Source organism: Schistocerca gregaria, chromosome 5 (genome assembly GCF_023897955.1).
Source record: "Schistocerca gregaria isolate iqSchGreg1 chromosome 5, iqSchGreg1.2, whole genome shotgun sequence".
NCBI lineage: Eukaryota > Metazoa > Arthropoda > Insecta > Orthoptera > Acrididae > Schistocerca > Schistocerca gregaria.
In genome coordinates, this window is record NC_064924.1 from 293,586,322 (window position 1) to 293,611,495 (window position 25,174).

At 42.5% G+C, this 25,174-nt stretch overlaps 1 protein-coding gene across 2 annotated transcripts in view; it reads left to right on the forward strand.

Moving 5' to 3' along the window:
* Positions 1–2,535: 2,535 nt before the first annotated feature.
* LOC126273106 (myb-related protein B-like) overlaps positions 2,536–25,174 on the forward strand; it is a 186,957-nt gene continuing 164,318 nt past the window's right edge. Inside the window, exon 1 of one of the 2 annotated variants that reach the window (XM_049976550.1) lies at positions 2,536–2,710. In XM_049976550.1, the coding sequence (XP_049832507.1) occupies positions 2,706–2,710 (5 nt within the window). In that variant the 5' untranslated portion in view covers positions 2,536–2,705. The remainder of the gene's footprint in view (positions 2,711–25,174) is intronic. The other variant, XM_049976547.1, reaches the window with a different exon arrangement.

The window sequence follows — 25,174 nt, forward strand, 5'->3', positions numbered from 1 at the left end:
TTACAGTTTGTTATCTAACCGTATATCTAGAAGATGCGTAGAGGAAGACAGGAAAACATAAATGCCTTGCATAGAAGACAGCCGATACGGCTCCCTAATCTCGTCGTTAACCGATTTTCCAATACCGCTTCTGGTTGGTCATTATAAACACTCCAACACCGATTCTGAAAATGCTGTTCTGTTTGCCAATACACGCACAAATGATATACGTAGTTGTTGCATTAGAAAAATCAAACTGATTGGCAACAATCCTTTATTTTGCACAGCTGGTTGATGTGTAAAGCGTTGTTCCCACTCTTCCTTTTAGTGCCAGTTACTTTTGCACACAATCGATGGTTAGTGACAAAACATTTCACTAATTCTGTTCGCAGGAATATGAATGCGTATTTTACTCACCCGGAACATTTCTAGCCATTCCACGTCTCGTAAACGTTTAAGTGCAATAATCTATTAATTACCACTTCACACATTTTTCCACAACGCGCGTAGTTTAAGTTGGTCAATGAAACAGTATGGAAAGGTATTATTTGGTGTCGATAAGAATTTATAAACATCTCGTGTTTTACAGTCTCCTCCTCCCCTTCTCCTCACGAATTCCATCCATCCTGACATCCATAAGAATATTTATTAAAAATTACGAATGTACTGACAACCTCTCTTCATCGCACATCCGAAATCGGACAGCTGATTTACAGACACAATTTGTGTAAAACAACTGACGCTCGGAAGGTAGCGATGCATAAACGTGCTGCTGGACGCTTATAAGTGCGCGTGAAGTCACAACAACCTGTAGGCATGTCAGCTGGTGCCGACGCTGTAGCTTTTAACTACAAAACTTAACCACACTTGACAATGAGACGGCTCACGTTTGGCGTTAGAACTTCGCTACTCGTGTTGCGCATGCCTACAGTGGATTTTCCTCTTGCCGTGCCTCTCGTCCGTCTGACAAGCGAATTGTCATGGGGTAACCATAGTAGGTATCCCAACAGAGGAAAGACAAGTCCTCTCATGACTAATGGAATCAGAGAGACCGCCAGTTTCACCTTGTTGACCGAGGGGACGTGCCCTGACATGTTCTCTGGTTGCTTAAACCGTTCTAACTGTTCTAAGTGATAGAGTGGCAATTGTCTTCCTGAAGATATCGGTCATCTATTGGATGTACGCGAACAAATGATTGATAAGTGTGTCCTTCGGCGGTGAGAGACAATGACACATCTGGGGCTCTATCCCGTACAAACCCAGGCTTGTCGTTTCTCAGGCCTCACTGAGCAAAGTGATGTGAGAGCTTCTGGTTCTTAACAAAGATGAGGTTTGTCACTGAAATTAGCCTTGCCATTAAAGTACACATTCCGACTATAAACATAGAGCGACAGGAAAATGCACACACTAGTTTCAAGGCTAGCAGTCACTGGACTATTGTCTGAGGTCGTGGAACATCTAGAAGGAAATGAAAGCGGAGAACATCACCCATTTTTTTGCTGAACTTCAAGTCCTCTTCGCACATGTACAGCCTGATGCTTGAACAAGCGTCAACAACTCAGGTGATCTGTGAAACTTCTTGTTATCTTCCACTTCACAGTAATATTGGTTGGATTGGTAAGACGGGGGCATTCGAATAGAGAGACAAACTTCTGCACACAGCTTTTCAGCACATTGAAACAACTCCTGAAACTGTTATATAATTTAAGCAAATCACTGTTTTGACAGCTGGCTATAAAGCATTTACTTACACTTATTATCTACTGAATGCGGCAACACATCCGTACTCTTGGTTTCAATTGGCCTACTTCGCATCAGTTGTCAAGTCTGCCACTAAGTAACTTTCAGTCCCTCGCAGAGTGACACGCATTTCCCTGCGTTAAGAATATGGTCAGTTGCTGTTTGCGCGTATAGTTTATCTACGAAGAAACTTGTAGCCTGAAATGCCTGAATAACTCGGAGCGATTACTTGCTTGTTCACATTCGCGCATTGACACTAGCTCACGAATATTGGGAAAATTTCTCCGGTACGTTACCCGATAACATAGCTCGAAAGTTAAATCACTCCACATTGCTTTCTGCAGAATGTCAAATAGCTGTCAATTTGTGTGTGGTATTCACTTTCGTAGGTAATTTAAGTCTATTGGTTTTCGTCAATTCTCTTTGGAAAGCAGTCCACTGTTCTGGACAGCAAAAATAAAATAAGTTTATTTGTTTCAGGGATGAGTTCAATAGTTTGGAATATGTGCTCATATATTTCTGAAATATTTCTTATGGGCTGGCATTACCTATTTGGCTCTACCAATAACGCAGTTCATTGTGAAAGTGTTCTCTGCCAATTTACGCTGAGCTTAAATTCATTATAGGCGTTTTGGAGTGCTATACTCCTGTTCACAATCATTGCTCCAGTCTCCTCCTCTGTTGTCAACCTGTACGGCGTGGAACTGTATCTACGTAGGAGAGCTGTAAATATAGCCATATGGTAAGAGTAGGCCCTGGGAGTGAACTCAGGCTCCGTCCAATAGCGTCCCTCCTGACATTTGTCGGCGCCAAAACAATCCCGGCTTCGCCATCTTGCGGTGTCAGCGTGAGGCACTGCAAGAGAGAAGCTGTGTCAATGTAGATACCGTCACTGTTTTATAGCAGAATATTTGTGTATTCTATGTGTATATGTTAATGCCTACTGTGAGATGCTACGTACGTAACAAGAGCAGCGTCGTTACACAATGAGGTAAGCTTTAAGTCAACTCTACCGTGACGGCTTCGTGTAGACTGGAGTGATGCTTGGCAGATGTTTGTTTCCCACATTATTTGCTTTTTGATAACATTGTTGAAAGAGTGCACAAGAACAAATATTAATTTCTGTGTGACACTGAATGATACGTCAACGAGTTTCGAACTGTTTGAGCAGTATATTCCGTGCCGCCGAATAGACGTTCTTTGTGTGTTTTCTTTCTGTCAGCTGAAACTACATATTGAAAACAAATTAGCGGAGGGGGAGAGGTTAATACTATAATTATTTGTGGTCCTTGTGTTCCTTACAAATGTAGTTGGTACTAGGAACTGATTAAATTGTCATGTTTTCGTAGAAAATTAAGAGGTTGAATTTTTTTATAGGTGAATAATTATCAAATAAAAGAAAATACTCGGCACGTGTATTTATCAAATTCTCTAGCAAAAAATTATTTCCATTTGGTTAGCATTTTGATCATTTTTTAATTACAGCTGCCTCTTTTCGCTCAAAACAATGCGTGTATCTTGTTTTTCGTGGCGTCATGGGAAATGGATGATTGAAACTCTAGAGTCTTGTACTATTCAGAAGAAATTTGTTGCTCGTGGGGAACTGCCCGTTCAGTATCTTACATTTCATCAGCATCGAAATCTGCTATGCTGTGTCATCATACATAACAGAAATTTTTTATTTATTCGCAATCAGCCGAGAGACATAGCTTACTCCGAATTACTTGGTTTGATCATCTACGTTTCTGTTGTTTACAGGAAGCAGTATATTCTTATGTACTCATGTTTCATTAAACCATGGAAACAAAAAACAATCTTGATAAAGTTTGGTTTTCCAAAACTGAACATTTGACAGATGATAAAAGTTAGAATGGACAGGGCAGTCATTGCTAGGTAACCTGTGTGACATATCTCAAGCAGACTTTCTTTGTGAGAAATCAGAACAATTGGTCAGAACAATGGTCAGGCAGTAGCATTGGTTCACAAAAATTTTGTTCTTGTGGCTTTTACTGCTTTCAGTGGAGGCTCATCGATGATTTTTGCTTTTGGCCTGTCTTGATGTATGGAATGATGGAAGATAATTACAGAAGCTGATCAGTGTTAGCAGATAATTCACTAAAATATTTTTATTGAGATGAAGCACTTAATACACTAAGTAATGTTTTACTGATTGTGTATGTGCTATGCCATTTCTTCAGAAGTTGTGCTGAACATGCTGTACTTGTATTAAGAACACTCATCCCACCATCTGCATAATTAATAATGGTATGATATAGTGAGGTTCACATTCTAGTACAGAAATGGAGACATCATAATTTTACTATTTTGTTTCTTTAAGTGGTGGACTTTGCAAAAATAATGACATGCCAGGTTTGTGATAGACACAGTAGTATGATAGAAGTCTGATAAATGTTGTTTGTGGCTCATTCACTTCTAACCAGTGGTTACTGCATCTGCTCCACAGCAATGAATTTTTAAATGGATAAACCTTGATCTTAATAATCAATGTGTTTATTCTGGCTGAAAGCCTGAAATTAGTAAAGGATAATTTTGGCAGTATTTGCTCAGATTGTAAAAGGAAAATGACATTGTGTTTTTCAAGTAACTATTCTGATACTATCTCTAAACTGTGAAGAAAACTGCTGGAAATTTAAATATGGGATGATGTGACAGGAATTTGTCTCTTGTCCTATTGAATGAAAGTTCAGTCAGTGCATTAACAATTCTTCCACTGTGCTTTGTGTATAGCATGGAAATATTGGATTTTAATTTGTGTGTGTGTGTGTGTGTGTGTGTGTGTGTGTGTGTGTGTGTGTAGTGGTGGAGTTATTTGACTTACATGAAAACACATCAGCAACAGTGTGTGATATGAAAGTTGTTATACCTCCATTTAATGTATACTTTTTTACGAGAGGGTAAACGTATAGCTTCACATGAGGCCATACATGTCAATAATCATACTTTTAAAGTAGAATATTTCATATGTATGTTGTTGAGTTTAGTATGATAGAAGATAAAAGTTCTGTGAAATTAAAAAGAGTAGGCCCAATCTGTAAGATTGTATTCTCCCTGGCAGTAATGGTGCTCATAAGCTTGCATTAAAAGTAAGCAAACTGTTAGGTGGTCATAAAACTGCATGTTCAAAAAATTGTGTGCTTAGCTTGATATTCTTGTTGCAGATCAATTGAAACACTTTGGTAAGGAAAAAAAAAATTGTACAGGAGCAACCATGACACATTCTTTTCTTTGATATTTCTTTTGAATAGTGAAGTGTTTCTCATTGCAATTACAAAATTCATAATATAGGTGTGTGTGTGTGTGTGTGTGTGTGTGTGTGTGTGTGTGTGTGTGTGTGTGTGTGTGTGTGTGTTGGGGGTAGGGGAGGTAGAGGGAAAGACATAGTTTATTTTAGACAGTAGACAGTATGAATATAATTTTTAAGGTGTCATAAGTTTTACTGAAATCAGCCTATTGAGGAAGTAAACTAACCTGTTATTCTGTGAATATTTCTTACATTCTTTCTTGTTGTCAGCTATATCTATAAACATTTGAAGCATGGCAGGCAATAATATTTTGATCTTCATCAGATGGTATTGTTATGCCCCTATCTCGCCAGCTGCTGCCCTATAATAGTGTTGAAATACTTACAGTGGTGCTGAGAAACAGCACTACAGTTAACTAACCAAAAGCTGTGAAAGTTCATTTGTGCGTATTACTGGCTCTGAGACCCCAGAAAATTTTTTATAATCTTTCTGACATACCGGCATACCCTTGTGTGTCTTACTGATCAACATTATCAGCACAAACCACCCCATCTTATTGTACAAAATCAGTTGTAATAATCCAAAACTCTATTTCATTTTTGTGCAAAATAAGAATTTCATCAGAATGTTACTCGTATTTTGGATGGCATGTGTTCATGTGTGACCTATGAATTTTTTTCCACTTGTTTCAGCCTTTTTTTACTGTCTATAACTCTGGGGAACAATATAATTGTGAAATTATTGTGGTCAAATTCAGTGGTGTGATTCCGTTATTTAATATGATAGAACATGCTCATAATCTTATTGTTTCACTAACTATTCAAAAATATTTTTCAACCTAGGGTTTGCCTTACTTTTGGTGATATTTTTATAAATAATTAGGAATAAACTTGCTTGTCCTTACACTGATACTAAATGGTGTTAGTCATCAGTTTATTTTGATTCTGCTTATTACAGCATCTGTTCTGTTTCTTGTAATATTTTTGTTCTTATATTTTATTTGTTTGGATCACATTGGTAAAGTTATCTTCCAGTTATGGATCATGCCATTACACTAAGACAGTAATTCCATTGTCCATGTTAATTTTATGTACATCTGTCCTTATGTCACTGTCCCTATTATAATTCTGTCACCCACCTAACTTTGTCGGTTCATGAATGCATCTTTACTAGAGACTTTCTACCTTTAAGACTCCCCAGTCTGTCACGTTTTAGTAATTATTCAGTAATGTACCCTGCTCATTATTTTAATTAAAATGTTTACACGGAACACTTGAGTAATTCCATCATCCTGACCTACTGAACACTACATGCATGGAGAAAGATAAAAAAAGCCATATGAATATTTTTTGTTTATGATGTCACATTTTAGCACATTCTTTTATTTTTCAAGACATGTTTTTATCTTTTCTGTGTATTCAGTAGATATCAGTACAAACAGTGTAACTCTATTCAGGTATGTCACTGTTGTCTTCAGAGCACTGATAACCTTGCCGTTGAGTGCCCGTAAGTTCCTAAAAAAACACACACACACACACACACAGGTGCGCGCTCGCTTCCCTACATTGCTAAACTGATGATTCCTTGGTGCCCCAGGATGTGAACTGCTGACCAATCTTTTCATTTAGTCAAGTTGTGGCTCACACTTATTTTTTCCCCTGTTTGATTCAGCACCACTCCATGAGGTATAGGATCTACACTATCTCATTTTTAACATTCTTTTGTAGCACTTCTTAATATTTGAGCTGCTTATTCACATTTCACTTTTGTACAAGGCTGTTTACTATTACCCTCCTGGCCCTCACAAACTGCAGTCATCTTTTGACACTGTCAAGTAATCTCATCCACAGTGCTCTGCCTTTGGAATCTTCTGAAGATCCTAGGCCGTTTAGTCTCACCATCTTGTTTTCAATAAGCCTGAAGGTCTTCATCCTTCAGGTTTCTTCACATACTTCTCTCTGTCTTGATTCCCCCTTTTTTTATGGAAGTAGTTAAAGCATCTTAGTTTTCGTGTCTTGGTTTCTGCAACAACATGTAATTAATTATATATAAATATATATTCCTGTTCTCTATTCTCCACCATTCTGCTTCCTCACAAACTGGTGCGAATACCTTTTTTCTGGTATATCTATTCTCCCCCATTAGTAACAGCCATTAGTAACAGTGGCTCGATTATTGTTTTATATGTCCTTAATCTTGGGAAAAAAATTGGGTTACAATAATTTGTCGAAAGAATATGAGGCTCAGAATACTGCTTTGATCCCTTCCTCCATGTCACGTTTCTCATCACTGGCATTGTTCACTATCTACTGATATCTAAGTACACCTACTTCTTCAAAAATGTTCTTATCAAGCTGCATGTTTTTACACTGACAAGACTATTCTCTATACAAATACTTTGACATTTTAACACTCAATTTAATAGATGTTAACAGATTTCTCTTTTATTTGCTCCTAGTTCTTTTAAATAAAAATGATAAAAATGTGTGATCTTTGTGTGTGTGTGTGTGTGTGTGTGTGTGTGTGTGTGTGTGTGTGTGTGTGTGTGTGTGTGTGTGGGCGTGCGCGGGCGGGCGCGTACGCACGCGCACGTACATACACCAGTCTTTCCTATTACACTCTCTTATTCCATCCTTCCAGCCTTTCTCCACTCTCACCTGTCAGACAGACACAGTCAGTCAGTATTACCTGTTTGTTCCTTTTCATCGAAATATTTTCCGGTTTCTGCTGGGACTGCTTATTTTTATCTGACATAACTTTTTGGATATGTCATGTCTTTTTGGGACTGGCCAAAACCTTTCATATCCTTGTTATCAACATCCAGTGAGCTTTCCTTAGGTTGTGCATGGGTTCTCCAGTCATTGATTTGCAGGTTATATATAGGACCACTAGGGAATAATACTCACAGGACATGACCATGCCACTGAATGCGACCTCTATCTGATTTCTCCAGTATTATCAGAAATGTTTGGAAATACTCATTATTGAATATATCATATTTCAATATTGCAGATCACTTACTGTGGCCACTGTTGTTCCCCAGTGTACTGTTATATTCTATCATAAGAAGAGTAACTATTTTATGTTTTTTGACAGTAAGGAATATTTTTAAATATGTCCACCTTCTGTAAATTTTATTTTTTAATTTGGGGTGTTCCAGGAGTAGGACTTGCTTCCTAGTGTACAGTTTTTGCTGTATTCAGTTCAGCTGGCTGAGGTAGAAGCAGATGTAGTTGTACACAATGAGAGACTGTTGAAACATTAATCACGTTAGCTTAAAGGTATGTTCTGGTACATGTATTGGGATACTGCCCGTATCACAGTTGAAAAACAGTGGTGATGTTGCTCACGCGTGGGTCACCCAAACCGGGACTGGCAACATGTTAGATTTGCCGGGAGGACAATACTCATGTGTCCCTGCACATCATTGTGACAGCGAATGATATTTTCGAGCACACTGCAGTTGTGAAGAGTGTATCGAGTTAATTGGTTGGTATGTAATTGGAGATATTTTACAAATGTTCCTAAGCAATGTGGAGTATTTTTCAGCTCGTTCAGGGTCAGAGAAGACAGCATCTATTGTTAATGAAGTGACACAGGTTGACAGCTAGCTTGATTATAATGCAAAAGTGTTGGTGTTAGGATTTTTCAGATATCTTTATTTTATGTCGTGGAAGATGGATTTGGACAGTAGTTTGCACATTCTATTTAAGTTACTTCGCTTTTTGGTTTCATTCCATTAATGTTTGTCATTAAATTCCCATTTTCTCGTCTACAGCACTTTGAACAGTTTACCCATCTTACATAACGTTCAATTATTTTTGAATGGTTTATGAGACGCCCTTGTTCGTGTCATTCACTCTCTTCCATTTCAGACAGTGAATCTACTCACCTACTTCAACTTTTTGCCCCTTCCTTATCTTCCAGCTGCGGCATCTTCGCCGAATATCGGCCTTTTTTGAATGTCAATAGCAAGACACGTCTGTAGTTCTTGGAAGGATAATACACCTTCGGCTTTGAAGGTGACTGGTATGGCATGCAGACAGGGAGACCAGTTTCTTTCCCCCTCTAGCCGACTATTGCGACGCGTAGAAGGTCTGAGCGCGTGGCACAATGCAGTGTTAGCCAGCACACTTGCTCTAGAGACAAAGCCACATGCAGCAGCTGCTGCCGTTGGGAACACCTGCGTTTCCTGGCCCATGTGAACGTCTTGGAAGCCAAGGAGATTGCAGCCCGGGACGATCTCTCCCTCTCTCCCTCCCTCTCTCTCTCTCCCTCCCCCCCCCCCCCCCCCCCCGAATACCCGCTGTACTTCAGTTAATCTTTGATGCTATGAGGCATGTTCAGAAAGTAAGTGTGCTAGAGTTTTTGGATCTTCTAGAAGAAGTATATTTGAAAAAAAATTATTGTTGATACTCTTGTTGACTTTTTTTTTCACATAATCGGCATCCTTTGCAGTGCTTACTAATGCCCTCGTCGAAGAACTCTCTCGCCAGCTCCTTCCCCCATCTCAGAACCTCTTTCTGTGCTTTCTCGTCAATTGAAAATTTAATTAAACTCATGTGATTTCAAGAATGTGAAAAAAGATGAAAAAGATGATCTGAGGGCTCCAAGTCAAGGGAATCGGGAGGGGGGGGGGGGGGGGAGATTAAAAACATCCCAACCAAATGACTTCAGGAGCGCCTTGGCGGCTAAGGCTGTCTTGAGGAAAGGCGTTGTCGTGCAACAACCACACGCCTCTCGCCACCATTCCCACCTTTTGTTTTAAATTTTCCTTTTGAGTCTCTTTAGGATCTGTGAAAGTCTTTTTTAGGGTCTGTGAATATCTGCCGCCCCCTGATGCTGAAATTCTGCCAAAACGCTGAGACCATGATTTTGTTCCTCGAAATCGCGGTTGTCAGTTTTTTGATAAATGAGAAATTGACGTGGCGCCACTGTGGCGACTGTCTTTTTGTCTCAGGCGTGTAATAAGCCACCCACGTTTCATCTGTCCGAAAAGAGCTCAGAAAACCTTACCTTCCAGTTTAAGTCGCTCAAGAAACTGATGGGCGCTACTGACCAGATTTTTCTTGTGTTGCTCTGTCAGCTGTTTTGGGATCCATCTTGCGCACAGTTCCCGGTATCCCAGTGTTTCTGTAAGTGTCTCGTCAAAGATAGTTATGGAGCGTTGTGGGAGTCGGAACATCGTAGAAATTTCATCCACTTCCAGTCGGCGGTCATCATGAAGAGATTCCTCGATTTCTTGTTCCAAGTCTTCAGTCAGAATGGGAGGTTTGCTACTGCACTGTCCTTCGCGAACATCTGTTCTGCCTCCAGTGAACTCCCTCGACCACTTGCACCAGTTTCGCTCATAATTCCTTCTCCGTGAACAGTTTTGATTCGCGAAAAAATTCGATTGGTTTATTCCTTCCGCGAATAGGAATCGGAGCATAGCACGTGATCGGTTTGTTTATTTCTTCCGTGAGTAGGTGGTTTATTCCTTCCGTAAGTAGGAAGCGGAGCATAACACGTGGTTCGCACGTGGCGGGATTTCGTATCGACATCTTTACGCAACTGGGCACTACAACGTGAGTTTACGTGCTACGATGTCCTGCGATCCTCGTTGCGGTCAGGGGATCCCTCTCAACCATTTAGTGTTGGCAGCCCTCATAAAACAAAATACCGCAACCCGTTATGGTCATATTACGCTACACTTTCTGAACGTACCTCGTAGATGAAGTAGGAAGATACTGACAGCTGGAGCGTTGATTTCATTTCACTGTGTTTCGGCAGAAGTGGCGTTCCAATGGTTCTAGTTAGTGTCAGCAGAAATTCAGATGGAAAATCTGTTAATGAAAGCGACTTTGAGCCACGCCAATCTCTTGCGATTCCCGCCACGTTTCGCAGCTTTCATCATGAGCCACGTCAAGAGCGAAGTGACCTTGAAGCTTTGCGTCAGCACTCCGCTCGGCGCTCGTGAGAGTGAGAGGGAAAAGTGTCATGTTTTCCGCAAGACATTGTTGTTAGCCGAAAAATTTTCCTGTCATTATTGCGTAACATTTCAGCTTGAAGTCACTTCACTCGCATATTGTCAACGCCAACGAATAGGAAACTTGCAGCTGTAGATGTGATTATTAGAACAGTGACAATTTTTACAAAAGAAAGATTTATTTACGCGCAACTAGTTCAGGGCCGAGAATGATAAAATTAATCAGTATAGACAATTGCGACCCTGAACCGACGAATCCTATTGGCATGTTGAAATTGTCGTACACTGTCACAAAATTGTTCTTGCAAGTTGAAACATTAAAAATCATTTCATTGATGTCATTTGACAGTGTTTGCGTCTGTTTGTGGCAAGCTGTTTCTTGCCTATTTGTTGCTCTCATGTCAGGACTGGATACAATGCATATTGTAATGAACAGAAAAATTTGTTCTTTACTTTCTTGTCTTCCGCCGAAGTGTCAAAGTGGCAGGTATTGTCTTCTCTGCTGAATACATGTATTTACAAGTAGCTCCGTTGCGGTAAGCTGCTGCCCTTTCTACCCCCAACTAAACTGAATGGAAGTGGCGGAAGTGTTTGGGGTCTGCCCCGTAAGTGGTTCTAGTTTGCATTCGGCACCTAACGCTGCGTGAAGGAGGCATTCATTTGCGGTCGTGTAGTAATGACTTCAGCAGTTAAGCGGTGATGTTCTCCCGGGCGGGAACAGTTAAAGTTGTTCTTCAGTTTGCCTACTTTAGGCCTATCGCTAACACAGCTAAAGAGCGCGGAAAGTCATTAGGCTCATTACTGTATTCTGGTGGAAGAGGTAAGTTGATATCTCTCAGTAGTTTCTCACATGCTGTAGCTGTTTCACGTTGTCACGAATCCTTACCTTGCATCGTTCACTAACTGCAATTGCATCTAATTACAGTTTTCTAGTTTTGTGACCCATATCTTCAATTAACAGCGCAGTAGTCATTGATCAGACGTAGGCCTACTGTGAGTGGCTGAAACTCTTTACTGATCGGAACTGAAGTCCGGATTTCTGATTTTCATGACCTTCCTCACTCTGTAGAGTGTAGGCGGTAGGTGGTGAAATGCTCGCAGGTGGGAGTAAGCAGAGCTCGTGCGAATTGAGGAAGCATGTAGTTTGTGTTTGAGGTGTTAACTTAGTACTTTCTTTTGCTAAGAATTCAACAACAGAAACAGTAAATTACGTCGCTGACTTTTTCGTCCTTGAAACGTCTTATATCAATTACAGTTCGATACACTCCATAAAAATTATTGGCAGGCTATAAAATAGATACCCAAAACCAGATTGCTAGAATTTGTTGTATAGGTGCTGGTGTGGTGGATGCCTCGGTTTTATAGGCGGGAAGAATCATCCTTCTTTTTAGGGGGGTGGGTGGGGGGCAGGTAATCAATTTCCAAATATCGAGTTCTGTTAAATGCTTAGTTTTGGCCATATAGTTTTAGAAGTTTTCTCAGTTGTCGAGGGAAGTGGCATAGTGGTAGAGGAACTGAATTCGCTGTAGGGAATGCAAGGTTGAAATACCCATACAGCCATCTTTGAGTTTAACGTGGTTTCCCTAAATCTCTGAAGGCTGCATTTGTAATGACCACATTGTTAACGGACGGGACGTTAAACTCTAATCTTCCTAAGTAGCTGTTAAAGATGGGCGGATCGTTTCAACCCCAACTCGATCAGTTTGGTTAAATAGCATACTTGTCAGTGAAGTCTGGGTATAACTCCCCTAAAGCCTGAGAGGTGATATGCTCGTAGTTTGTTTTTCTTTTTTGCAGATGACCACCTTTAAATATAAAATCAAGTGATGTGATAACCTTCATCCGCCGCATAGTGCTGGATCACCCAGAGGACGCCGACTGTCACTTCAGCAAGGGTTGCGTGGAATGAAAACAGCGTTCAATTAGTAAGAGTTCTTGTCAGCTTTGGCGCTGTTACCACATTTCTGAGAACGAAAATAGTGTGTAAGGGGGAGGAGTGAGTGGAGGTGCAAAATATCTAAGAATGTTAATATACGCCAACCGCTCCGCCATGGCGGAAATCCCCCCCCCCCCCCCTCCCTCCAATTAAAAAAGAAAGTTGGCCTGCCGCGATTAAGAATCGCGCGCCCTTCCGTCCGCCCTAGTTTCGTTCTACATGGTTTTTAATTTCGTGACGCAGCGTGTATCGGTCTTATCTCAGGAACAGTACCACCACAGCCGCACGTTACAGCTCTGAAGACAGTCTTCCGTTATCAGGCGCGTCGTACGGCAAGCTTTGTTTTGCGATGTGTTTATGATTCGTGACAGCTGTCGATAAGACAATGGTTCTTTCACGTGGTCGTTCGTTGATAAAACAGTGGCCTTTTAACTGGGAATAGCTGAATGGAGTTTCGTTTGGCAGTGAAGTGGCTGTTTCAATTATTATAACTGTATTCTTTTTTGCAGTAGACGTTTCAGCGTGGAGTTTATAAGTACTTCACTAATAAGCCTTAAGTATTTATGATCGTTTAAAGTCACATAATTCTGGTTGTTTAATTCAGGTTGTTGTTTTGTCAACCAATTGAAAATGTATTTACTGGAGGGATACATGAGGTCAGGTTTTTTTCCCTCCATTCCCCTTCACCGTGATGTCCTCTTCCTCACTTCTGCTCCTGTCTGCGTCTGAAACTTTTTAGCGTTCGGCCGGCCGGAGTGGCCGTGCGGTTCTAGGCGGTACAGTGTGGAACCGAGCGCCCGCTACGGTCGCAGGTTCGAATCCAGCCTCTGGCATGGGTGTGTGTGATGTCCTTAGGTTAGATAGGTTTAATTAGTTCTACGTTCTAGGCGACTGATGACCTCAGAAGTTAAGTCGCATAGTGTTCAGAGCCAGCATTTAGCGTTCGAAAAATTTTTCCGCGTTCATTTTCATGAGGCGTCTTTTGTCTGTCTTGACTATACTGTTATATGATTCTCGACCTATTTCACAAAGTGATTAAATTAAGTAAAATAACTTTAGTGTTCCTTTGGAACGAAATAACGTTGCAAATGAAGAAAGACCCACACGTGAGCACGCGTCTTCTTTTTTGGCAAATTAAAACTGGTGTAAAATGTACGATTTGTACTGCTAGATCTGTAGTCAGAAATTAGTTATACCCAAACGGCAACAAATGCACGAAGATAGAAAATAAGTTTGTGAATGAGTGAGTGAATGAATGGACTTCGTAAGCTATCCATCTTAGATAATGGTTGCTGTGTTTACAACCTTCCCGTGCTGCAAGATAGGCTCGTTCGACGAGACAGTGCAAAGGCTGGTGAGTCACTATAGAAACTGAAATCGCGTTCCCGCAAGCACAGACAGCGCGTTACATCACAGCTTTCTGCTGGCTCGGCATCTACTTCGCTTTCATTCAGCTAGCTGCACGTGCCTCTGAATTGCGCCAGCTCACTCGTCGCGTGATCTGCTGTAGTTCAAGGCGTTCCATTTGACGTCTACCGCCTACTTAGAATAGCACCGAACCCAGCGCCCAACAAATTACACACACGTTTGTTAAGTTTACACCGAGTTTCTTTTTCTTTCTTAATTACATGTTATCGTTCCATGTAACATAAACATTATTATTAGGTTTTCTTTGTTAAGTGATTCATTATTCTTACGCTGAGGATGTTTATAATTAACAGCAGTAAACTGCTCATAGGAAGTTTTATAGAGATCATAATTGTGTCTAAACTATTAGGACCATGGATTCATGCTGTGCACGAATAACATACGGCTACAAATTAAAACTTATTGAGAGCTTTTTTATATTTGAAAGGTGACTCTTAATATCTCAGTACTGCTGATTAAAAGAAAAAGACTAGTTTTTCTCCATTACATTAGGGTTTCCCACAAATCAAGAATGAAATTCTCACACATTATCTTTAAAAAACCTAAACAAGAGTTACAAATGAAAATACAGTTTTCTAATGACCAAATTTCATGGGTGTTGACTTCATAAAGAGCACATCTGCAAAATCTTGTTCATATTGTATGAAGTATTTGTATTTTGGATTTTACCACGTGCTTTTCAATCGAATCTGTACAAAGCATCCAGCAGTTACCTGCAATCATTGAAGTATTCCATCGCCCTTGATATCCTCCCCATTTTTCGAGTATCCTTGTGGATACATTCACCATGTTCTTCGCTGACTGTCATGTGGTTGTCAGGAAATAATTTAAAAAAAAAATCTGAATATTGCACCACAGTGTTCTCAACTTTTGTAGCATGTTTTCCACAATTTTGACATAGGGTGTTTATTGTTCCCTGTAAAATTGTCAATAACTTCTTTACATGTGTTTCAAACATTTTCCTGTTTGGAAGACATTTAGCGTCATATTTTCTGTCTTTAGCAAGAGCTGTGATTTGAGGACCGTCACAGAGGACATCTTTAATTTTAGCTTCGGACAGAGCAGGATAACTGTCCTGAGAGTTTTAAAACAATTACCATCTTGGTGAAGAGCTTTCACGAAATGTTTTCTTACTCAAAGTTTAACATAAGAGGTGGCAAAAGTATCTCCTTTGGATCGAGTAGGCTATTGCTTATTTCCTTCTTACTACTGGGTTTAACTTCCTCTTTGGGGACATCATCTTTGATTACAGTGTGTTTCTCTTGCCGCACTACCCACGTGCACAAATAATGTGTCTAATTCATGAATCCCTGTTGTTGGCCAGATATCAAACAGATTACTTTCGAATGTCAATACAATATATTTTACTTTCTTCAAAACATACTTCAAACTTTCATAATTCTCCTTCAGCTGCACTGGGTGTGCTACTGTAACTGTTGACAGAGCATTACCATAGTGTAGCAGTGCACTCTTAAGACTTCTTTTACAAGAATTGATAAATGGCCTCTAGTCACTCGGGATAATTTTTAATAGAATCCAGTTTGTTTATTAAGTATGGAATGTTATTACAGTGAAGTAGATTTTCATTGTCACTGAAGTACTGCAAGAGGTTTTTTTTTTCTATTCCTGTGGAAAGATATTGACGTTTCAGTCTGGGACGTAGCAGTTCTCCTGCAGCCTTAGAAAGCTTTTAAATACCTTACTGTGCCATTTAGCACAGCTTGTAATAATTGTTGTGCCCATATGGATGCTTCAGGAACAAAGTTGTCACACACAAGCAGTAATAATGAATAAAGTCGTCAGACACAAGCGGTAATAATGAATAAAGTCGTCAGACACAAGCGGTAATAATGAATAACTGTTACTGGCTGTATGTAAAATAGGTTCAGTACTGGCTGCAGGTGGCTTATGTGTGGGAATACCAGGGTCATATACCAGTGTGCTCGTAGCAGGTGGCAAGTGTGAGCGCATGGCACTTTTTTTGTCCTTTGCAGTAAAACCCTTAACATTGCAACGTGCATAAGACACAGTCAGTATTGTGATTTTGAGAGTCACATTACACTTCAGTATTCTAAAACTTTGTGTTGTCTTTCCCCTTTGTCCAGTTCTGTATGTCTTCAGCACAAACTCTGCACACGGTCTGAGCTCAAGTGGTCAATTGATCTTCTGGTTTGATTATAATCTGAGCCTTGTAAGCTTTTGTTACAAAAGTGGTTCTGTATTTTCTCCCTGCTTTTTCACAGTAAAACTGCCACAGATACAGCAAAATGAATCTGGATTATTTACACGCCCCTCCTTTCCATTATTCTGTACTAAGTTACATATTGATAAAGATAACAAAATGATAGTGTTTATATGTTTATATGGAACATCTGCTTGTTCGGCATATAGCTGAATTCACAGTACTAAATGGTGTAACAGTATGTGCTGCCATCTGCCTTAAAAGTCAGCTACTACCTGTAAGTAGATTTCTTTCAATAGAAGGCAATGCTGTAATGGTTCATGCTTATACAAAACATAGTCAAATAAATAAAAATTAAAGGTATGTAATATGGTTACATGGGCATCATCAGGACATGCGATTTACTATAAAAGGACTTCAGAATATAAAACAGCAGAATTGCTGTTGGACCATGTAATCGATGATAAAAATGAGTGCAGATGGTTTCTTGTTGCGGTATCCGTTAGCTGGTGAACACCTCTGGAGTCAGTTGAGTAATGCGCTTCCTGTGCTTTGGTGTTTTCACATACTATAGTTTAGAGACAAATTCCATCTCTTGAAAATATGTGGATGTAGATTTTTGACCATTTTAGGTCATTTGGCAGAGAGCATTGGGGGAGGGAGGGTTTGTATAGTAATAAAGACTGAAGTGAAATCACCTTGTTGCATTAGAATATTAGAGATGAAAGAAAGAAAGTAAACGAGATGTTAATTTGTTTGCAAGATGATGATAGTAGTTGGAAAGAAATTCATGTCATTTGTCTATCTGAATAACTCATAACAACAGGAATAGAAAATACTAATTTTAGGGGTAATAACTTAGTCCCTTAATCATGTAGATCCAGTATGGATAAAGGTGGTGTTGTCACATTCATAAATACAAATACAAAAATGTTGAAATAAATAATATGGATGTGTGTGTGCGTGTGGGTGTGGGTGTGCGCGCGGGCGTGCGCGCGAGTATATACCTATCCTTTTTTCCCCCTAAGGTAAGTCTTTCCGCTCCCGGGATTGGAATGACTCCTTACCCTCTCCCTTAAAACCCACATCCTTTCATCTTTCCTTTTCCTTCCCTCTTTCCTGACGAAGCAGAAGCCGGTTGCGAAAGCTCGAAATTCTGTTTGTGTGTTTTATTCATTGTGCCTATCTACCGGCACTTTCCCACTTGGTAAGTCTTGGAATCTTTGTTTTGAAATAAATAATTAGGCGTAGATCAGGATAAAGAAGCTTGAGCTTGTGAATTACTAATGGGTAATGTAATATTTGTGATTGTTACAATGCACAGTTACAATGCACAGTAAATTGGGAAATTGTCCTGAAAAAATTTTGATGAATTATTGAGCTCTCTGTCAAAATGAAGGATGGGATCCTTAATTTGTGGCAATTTTAATGTAAATTTTGTGAAGTGATTGAACAGAAAAAGTGACCTAGAGGTGTTTTCAGCCACTTAAGTGTTTTCCGTAAACTGCTCTGCCCTGTGGGTCCTGGGGTAAGAATAGGCCAGAGGTATTCCTGCCTGTCGTAAGAGGTGACTAAAAGGAGTCTCACGCATTTTGGCCTTTATCTGATGGTCCCCTGTAAGGTTTGACCATTTTTCAAAATTTTCCTGAATAGTGAGCCAATTAGGGAAGGGCACCTTACATGATGCATTGTATCCATCGTGCATTGAGATATTTGGCTCACTTTCTCATTGTCACGTTGCAGTCTGGCCCATTCTCCATCTCTTGGTCTAGGACACCTTGGGTGTGTTTTCCACCATGCACTATGCAGTGTCACTTTCTGTGCTGACGATGGACTTCTTTGTACCTCATATCCAGTATGATGGTCAGTCTGCCATGTACCATGTTGGTTGTAGCCCCCTGACAACATAGGAATCGCTCGCTGATGCCTGTGCTGTTAACTTCCCACGTATGCCAAGGAGTAGAGGCCCATCATCCTCGGGCATCAGGACTCCCTTCGTTGGCCATCCTGCCAGGTGGCCTTTGCAGCGGCTGGGTGGCATCTGTGGGTAGGTCCCCTAGTCGGAGTGGGTGGCAAGAGGGCGGATGACACGCCATGAAGCGTAGTATGTCATCTCTTGCTGGTGGTCTGCTGCCAGCAGTCTCTAAGCGGGCAGAGTCCAACTTAAATGGTAAGAAATAGTTCCCCAAGGCGTTCCCCTCCCTGGCCACACCATGGGAGTAATGCCAGGCTAAAGATGGCAGTGACGTTTATTCGCCCTGGTACCTCTTACGTACAAGAGTTGATGAGGAATCTTTCATGTCCATGAAGCCTATTTTTTGTGAAGCTTTTGGAGGACAATTTTGGGGAGGTGTAGGGCTTGTCCAAAATGCACTCTGGATCAGTTTTGATAAAAACAGCATTCTCTGCTCAGTCACGGGCATTACTCGCTTGTGGGAAGTTGGGGAATGTTTTTGTTACAATCATGCCTCATAAGAGCTTAAATATGGCCAGGGTATTATATTCCACAGGGACCTCCTTTTGCAGTCTGACGATGAGTGGCACGCCAATTTAGAGTGGTGAGGTGTCCATTTTGTCTGGTGCGTCTATCGGGGTCTGAAGGATAATCAGGTTGCCAGCAGTGCCTTAATCTTGGCCTTCGAGGGTGATACAATACCCGAGAAGGTCCAGGTGATGGTCTACCGCTGTGACTACAAGCCGTATATCCCTCCCCTGATGGGGTGCTTTAGGTGCTGGAAGCTTGGCCATATGTCTTTCCGCTCTACTTCCAGCCCCACCTGTGGACATCCATCGCATCCCAATACTCCACGCGCCCCGCCTCCCATCTGTGTCAACTGTGGAGAGCATCATCCATCTTGCTCACCAGATTGTAGAATTTTACAGAGAGAGAGGAAAATCATGGAATGTAAGACACTGGACTGACTGCCCTACACTGAGGCTAAGGAAATTTGAGCGCCTACATCCTGCGGCTATGACCACCTCATACACTGCCACTACGAGAACAGTTCTCAGGCCATCAGTTCCTCGAATTCCTGTCGCCTCTCAGAACTGGGAGACTACACCTGCCCACTTGATGGTGGGGGAGGGATTTCCATCCCTGTTGCTCTCGCATCACCTACTTAGGGAGGAACACCCCCCCCCCCTCCCAACCATAGGGAATTTCAGTCCCCACTTCTGAACCGGAGAAGGCTTCTTCTCGTCCTCTCGCTAGGAAGGGGTCCGTTGGGCCACACCCTTTTCAGGTTTCTTCTAGTGGGAAAGATGACACCCGCCAGTGGCTGAAGAGTCCAAAAGCAACTGGTCATAGGGCTTCACGTTCTTCTTCAGTCCCAGAGGCTGATTCAGTGAAGTCCTCCCAGCCAGGGAAACCCAAGGAACAGTGCAAGAAATCGAAAAAGAAGACCCCTAAGAACAAGGAACTTGTGGTGGCACCCACACCATTGCTACCTACAAGCTCTGCGATTGAGGGTGGGTTGTAGATTCTGGATCTCGCCGTACCCTCAGACACAGTGGATATAGACTGCTCAAGCAAAAAGTCTCTCACAGCAGGTGACCCTGAGGCGTAAACTGCTTCATTGAATGTTCCATGCCTTCCCAGTCTCACGGCGATGTCATCCTCCAGTGGAATTGTGGTGGTTTTTTTCACCTCCTGGCTGAGCTACAGCAACTGTTAAACTTTACTCCTGCTTCCTGCATTGCCCTCCAGGAAACCTGGTTCCTGGCAATGCGGACTCCTGTCCTTTGCCGCTATAAGGAATATTACAGGAACCATAGCGAATATAATCGAGTGTCGAGTGGAGTTTGCCTTTATGTCCTAAACCTACTCTGTAGTGAGCGTGTGCCCTTTCAAATCCCTCTTGAAGCTGTGGCTGTCAGAATACGAGATGACACAGGAAATAACTTTCTGTAAGGTATATCTTCCTCCAGATGCTGCAGTACCCCTGAATGTATTAGCTGCACTGATTGATCAACTCCCTAAACATTTCCTAATTTTGGGAGATTTTAATGCCCATAACCCCTTGTGGGGTGACACCATGCTTACTGGCTGAGGCAAAGATGTCAAAACTTTACTGTCTCAATTCAACCTCTGCCTCTTAAATACTGGGGCCGCCACACATATCAGTGTCTCTCGAGATGGTTACTGGGCCATTGATTTATCAATTTGCAGCCCAGGACTTCTCCCGCCGCCTGCCCAGATTGGCTTTAACCAAGGCAGACTGGGGTACTTTCACCTCTGCAGTCACCGTTGACTCTCCCCCACAAGGTAACATTGATGTGTTGGTTGAGAGAATGACCACAGCAATCGTTACTGCGGTGTAAAATGTGATCCCTCACTCTGTCGGGTGCCTCCAGTGAAAGGCGGTCCCTTGGTGGTCGCCGGAAGTGTCTGTGGCAATTAAGGAGCATCGGCGGGTTCTACAGCGGCATAAGTGGCACCCTTCTATGGCACACCTCTTAGTCTGTAAACGGCTCGTGCACTTCAGTTTATCCGTTCATGCCTGGAGTGTCCTTTCTTTTATGTGCTGACTCCTTGAGCAGCCTGAAAGCTATCGACCGTGTTGTCCTCATCACCCTTTGGTAGCATCCGTCCAGGAGCTCATCTGTGTCTTGGAACGGTCCGGTTGTTCAGTGGTGTTCGCCTGGACCCCTGATCACGTCAAAATCCCAGGAAATGAACTTGCCGACAGGTTGGCCAAACAGGCTACACGGAAACCGCTTCTGGAGATCAGCGTCTCCGCAACCGACCTGCGTTTGTTATTACGCTGCAAGGTTTTTCAGCTTTGTGAGACGGAATGGCAAAGTCTTAGCATGCACAACAAACTGTGAGCCATTAAGGGGACCATGAATGTGTGGAAGTCCTTGATGAGGGCTTCTCGCTGGAACTCCGTGGTTCTCTGGCAGCTCCGTATTGGCTATGCCTGGGCGACCCATGGCTACCTCCTGCGTCATGAAGACCAATCTCAGTGTTGGTGTGGTGCCCAGTTGACAGTGGCCAATATTCCTCTGCTCTGTCTTCCTTTGGTTACCCTGCAACTTCATCTTTGGTTGCTGGAGTCGTTATCATAGATTTTAGCAGACAAACCCTCTTCAACTGATTAGGTTTTACCTTTTATCCGTGACGGTGGGTTTTATCATTTGATCTGAGTTTTAGTGCATGTCCTTCGTCCCTCTGTGTCATCCACCCGAGTGCTTTTAGGATGGATATTTTAATGTGTTGCAGAGTGGCTGGCTTCTCCTTTTTATTTTCGTGGTTGGCCAGTCACTGCAATCTGCTTTCTAGTTTTGCTCTCTTCTAACTGTTTCTTGCGTCTCCCTTTTGTTTTCTTGTCATATTTTGTTCCTTCTAGTGTTCGTTGCCTTTCCTTCTTTCTGTGGTTTTTCCTATCTTTTCCATTATGTGTTATATGTATCATGTGTGATTCTCACACTTGAGGCTTTGTTTTATTCGGAACAAGGCACAGATGACCACGCAGCTTGGTCCCTTCCCCACCTCTTTTAAACCAACTGTACTGAGTGTATCACTATTTAAACCAACGAACCAACCTAAACCTTTCTTACTTACGGGAAATTTTAATGCCCATTGTGGGGTAGCACCGTGCTTACTGGCCAAGGCAAAGATGTCGAAACTTTACTGCCTCAGTTCGACCTCTGCCTCTTAAATTCTTGGGCTCGAGGTAGTTACTCTGCCATTGATTTATCAGTTTGCAGCCCAGGATTCCTCCCATCTATCCGCTGGAGAACACATGACAATCTGTGTGGTAGTGACCATTTGCCCATCTTCCTGTGACTGCCCCGGTGTCAGGCCCACGGCTGCCTGCCCAGATGGGCTTAAAATTGGCAGACTGGGAAACTTTCACCTCTGCAGTCACTGTTGACTGTGTCCCGCATGGTAACAGTAGTGTGATGGTTGAGCAGGTGACTACCACAATCGTTTCTGTGGCAGAAAACGCGATCCCTCGCCCTTTAGGGTGCCCACGGTGAAAGGCAGTCCCTTGGTGGTTGCTGGAAGTCGCTCAGACAATAACAGAGAATCAGTGAGCTCTACAGTGACATAAGCGACACCCTTCCGTAGAGCATCTGATAGCCTTTAAGCGACTTCGTGCCCGTGTACTCCAGCTTATAAAACAGGAGTCTTGGGAGAGGTACGTGTCGACAATTGGGTGCCAAATGTCACGTTCCCAAGTCTGGTCGAAGATCAGACACCTTTTTGGGTACCCGACCCCAACAGGTGTCTCTGGCATTACCATCAATGGCGTGCTATGTACCAATGTGAAGGCAATTTCCGAGCACTTTGCTGAGCACTATGCTCAAACCTTTGCATCGGAGAACTACCCCCCAGCCTTTTGCACCCACAAACGGCGGATGGCAAGGAAAGTCCTCTCGTTTTTACATGCTACAGTGAACCCTATAACGCCCAATTTACGGAGTGGGAGCTCCTCATTGCATTTGCACATTGCCCTGACACAGCTCCTGGGCCGGATCAGATCTACAATCAGGTGATTAACCATCTCTTGTCTGACTACAAGCGCCATCTCCAACTGGATCTGGTGCGATGGCATCTTTCCATCGCAATGGCTGGAGAGCACCATCCGTCCGGTGCTCAAACCTGCTTGATGCGGATAGCTATCGGCTCATCAGCCTCACCAACATCCTTTGTAAGCTGTTGGAACATATGGTGTGTCGGCAGTTGGGTTGGATCCTGAGTCACTTGGCGTACAGGCTCTATGTCATAATGCGAGTGGCACTCTACTACTGGTAATCTTGTGCCCCTCGAGTACAACACCTTGTTCCCGCCTTTTTTGATTTACGCAAAGCGTGTGTCACCACCTGGCGACATTATATCCTTGCCACATTATATGGGTGGGGTCTCCTTGGACCGCTCGTGATTTTTATCAGAATTTCCTGTAACCCCATACTCTGTGTCCAAGTTGGTGCCTCCCATGGTAATACCCATATCCAGGAGAATGGGGTCCTGCAGGGCTCTGTACAGGGTGTATCACTATTTCTAGTAGCCATTAATGGTCTAGCAGCAGCTGTAGGGTCATCGGTCTCACACTCTCTGTATGCAGATGACTTCTGCATTTCGTACTGCTCCACCAGTACTGGTCTTCCTGAGCGTTGCCTACAGGGAGCCATCCACAAGACGCAGTCATGGGCTCTCGCCCACTGCTTCCAGTTTTCAGCCACTAAATCGTGTGTCAGGCACTTCTGTCGGTGTTGTACCGTTCATCCGGAACCAGCGCTTTACCTTCATGACGATCCACTGACTGTAGTGGAGACATATCGATTCTTACGACTTGACTTAAGCAGAAGTGCTAGCAGCATCTCAGTGGCGTCTACTGCCTGAGCAACACCATCTGGGGTGCAGATCGCTCTGCTTAGCAGTTCATCGTTCATCTCCTGCATTGGTGGCCCAGTGCAGGGCTAACGATTGCGGTTCGCGTGCGATCCCTTCTGTCTGAACTGTATTCCTTCCCTTTACCTACTCCTATCCAGGTCCATCCGCATACACCTCCAAGGTGTACACCTCGGGCGCAGATTTGTTTGAACCTTTTGCATGACCCTAAGGACTCAGTTACTTCTGCCGCCTTCTGCTGTCACTTCCTCTCAATTCTTGACGTGTTCCGGGGCTCTGCAGTGGTTTACACTGATGGCTCAATGGCTGATGGTCATGTTGGCTTCACAGAGGCCATTTTGAGCAGCATTCCATGCTGATGGCTGCAGTGTATTCAGAGCCATCTGTTGTGCACTTTGTTCTGTGTACTGACTCCTTGAGCAGTCTACAAGCTATCGAGCAGTGCTACCCTAGCCATCCTTCAGTAGCGTTCATCCAGGAGCCCATCTATACCCTGGACCGGTCCCCGGAAATGTCGGCATCCCAGGCAGTGAACTTGCCGACAGGCTACGTGGAAATGCTTCTGGAGATGGGCATCTCTGAACCTGACCTGCATTCTGACTTACGCCGTAGCGTTTTTCAGCTTAGGGAGATGGAATGGCATAGCATTACACACAACAAACTGTGTGTTATTAAGGAGACCGTGAATGTGTGGAACTCTTCCATGCTGACCTTTTGCAGTGAATCAGTTGTTCTCTGCCGGCTCCGCATTGGCCACGGTTACTTCCTGTGCCCTGAAGACCTGCTTGAGTGTCGGTGTGGTGCCCGATTGACAGTGGCCCATATTCAGGTGCACTGTCCCACTTTGACTGCCCAGTGACAAAATCTTTGGGTTACTGGAGTCGTTGCCATTAATTTTTTCTGAGAACACTTCATCGCCTGATTTAGTTTTATGTTTTCTTTGGGAGGGTGGGTTTTGTCATTTGATCTAAGTTTTAGCACGTCCTTTGTCCCTCTGTGTCCTCCACCCTAGTTTCCTTTTCTAATGTTATAGCAGTCAAAATTTTCCCGGTATGAGTTACTCAAGATAGTAGTACCCTTATAGATAATCTATTTGTTCAGCAAGCAGAAGTTCAAGGCACATGCCTGTGCAGTAAACAGATTATCAGATCACTAATCACAATTAGTCACGTTATATATATAGTTCCGTGTGCAGTTTTGAAACAGTGAGGCTGATTAATGACAAGAAAGCTTAAAAAAGTTGACTTGTGTGAATTTTACAATGAACCAAAAGTCCATCTATTCAACATGTTTCTTAATCAGTTTTAATCTCTATTTGGAT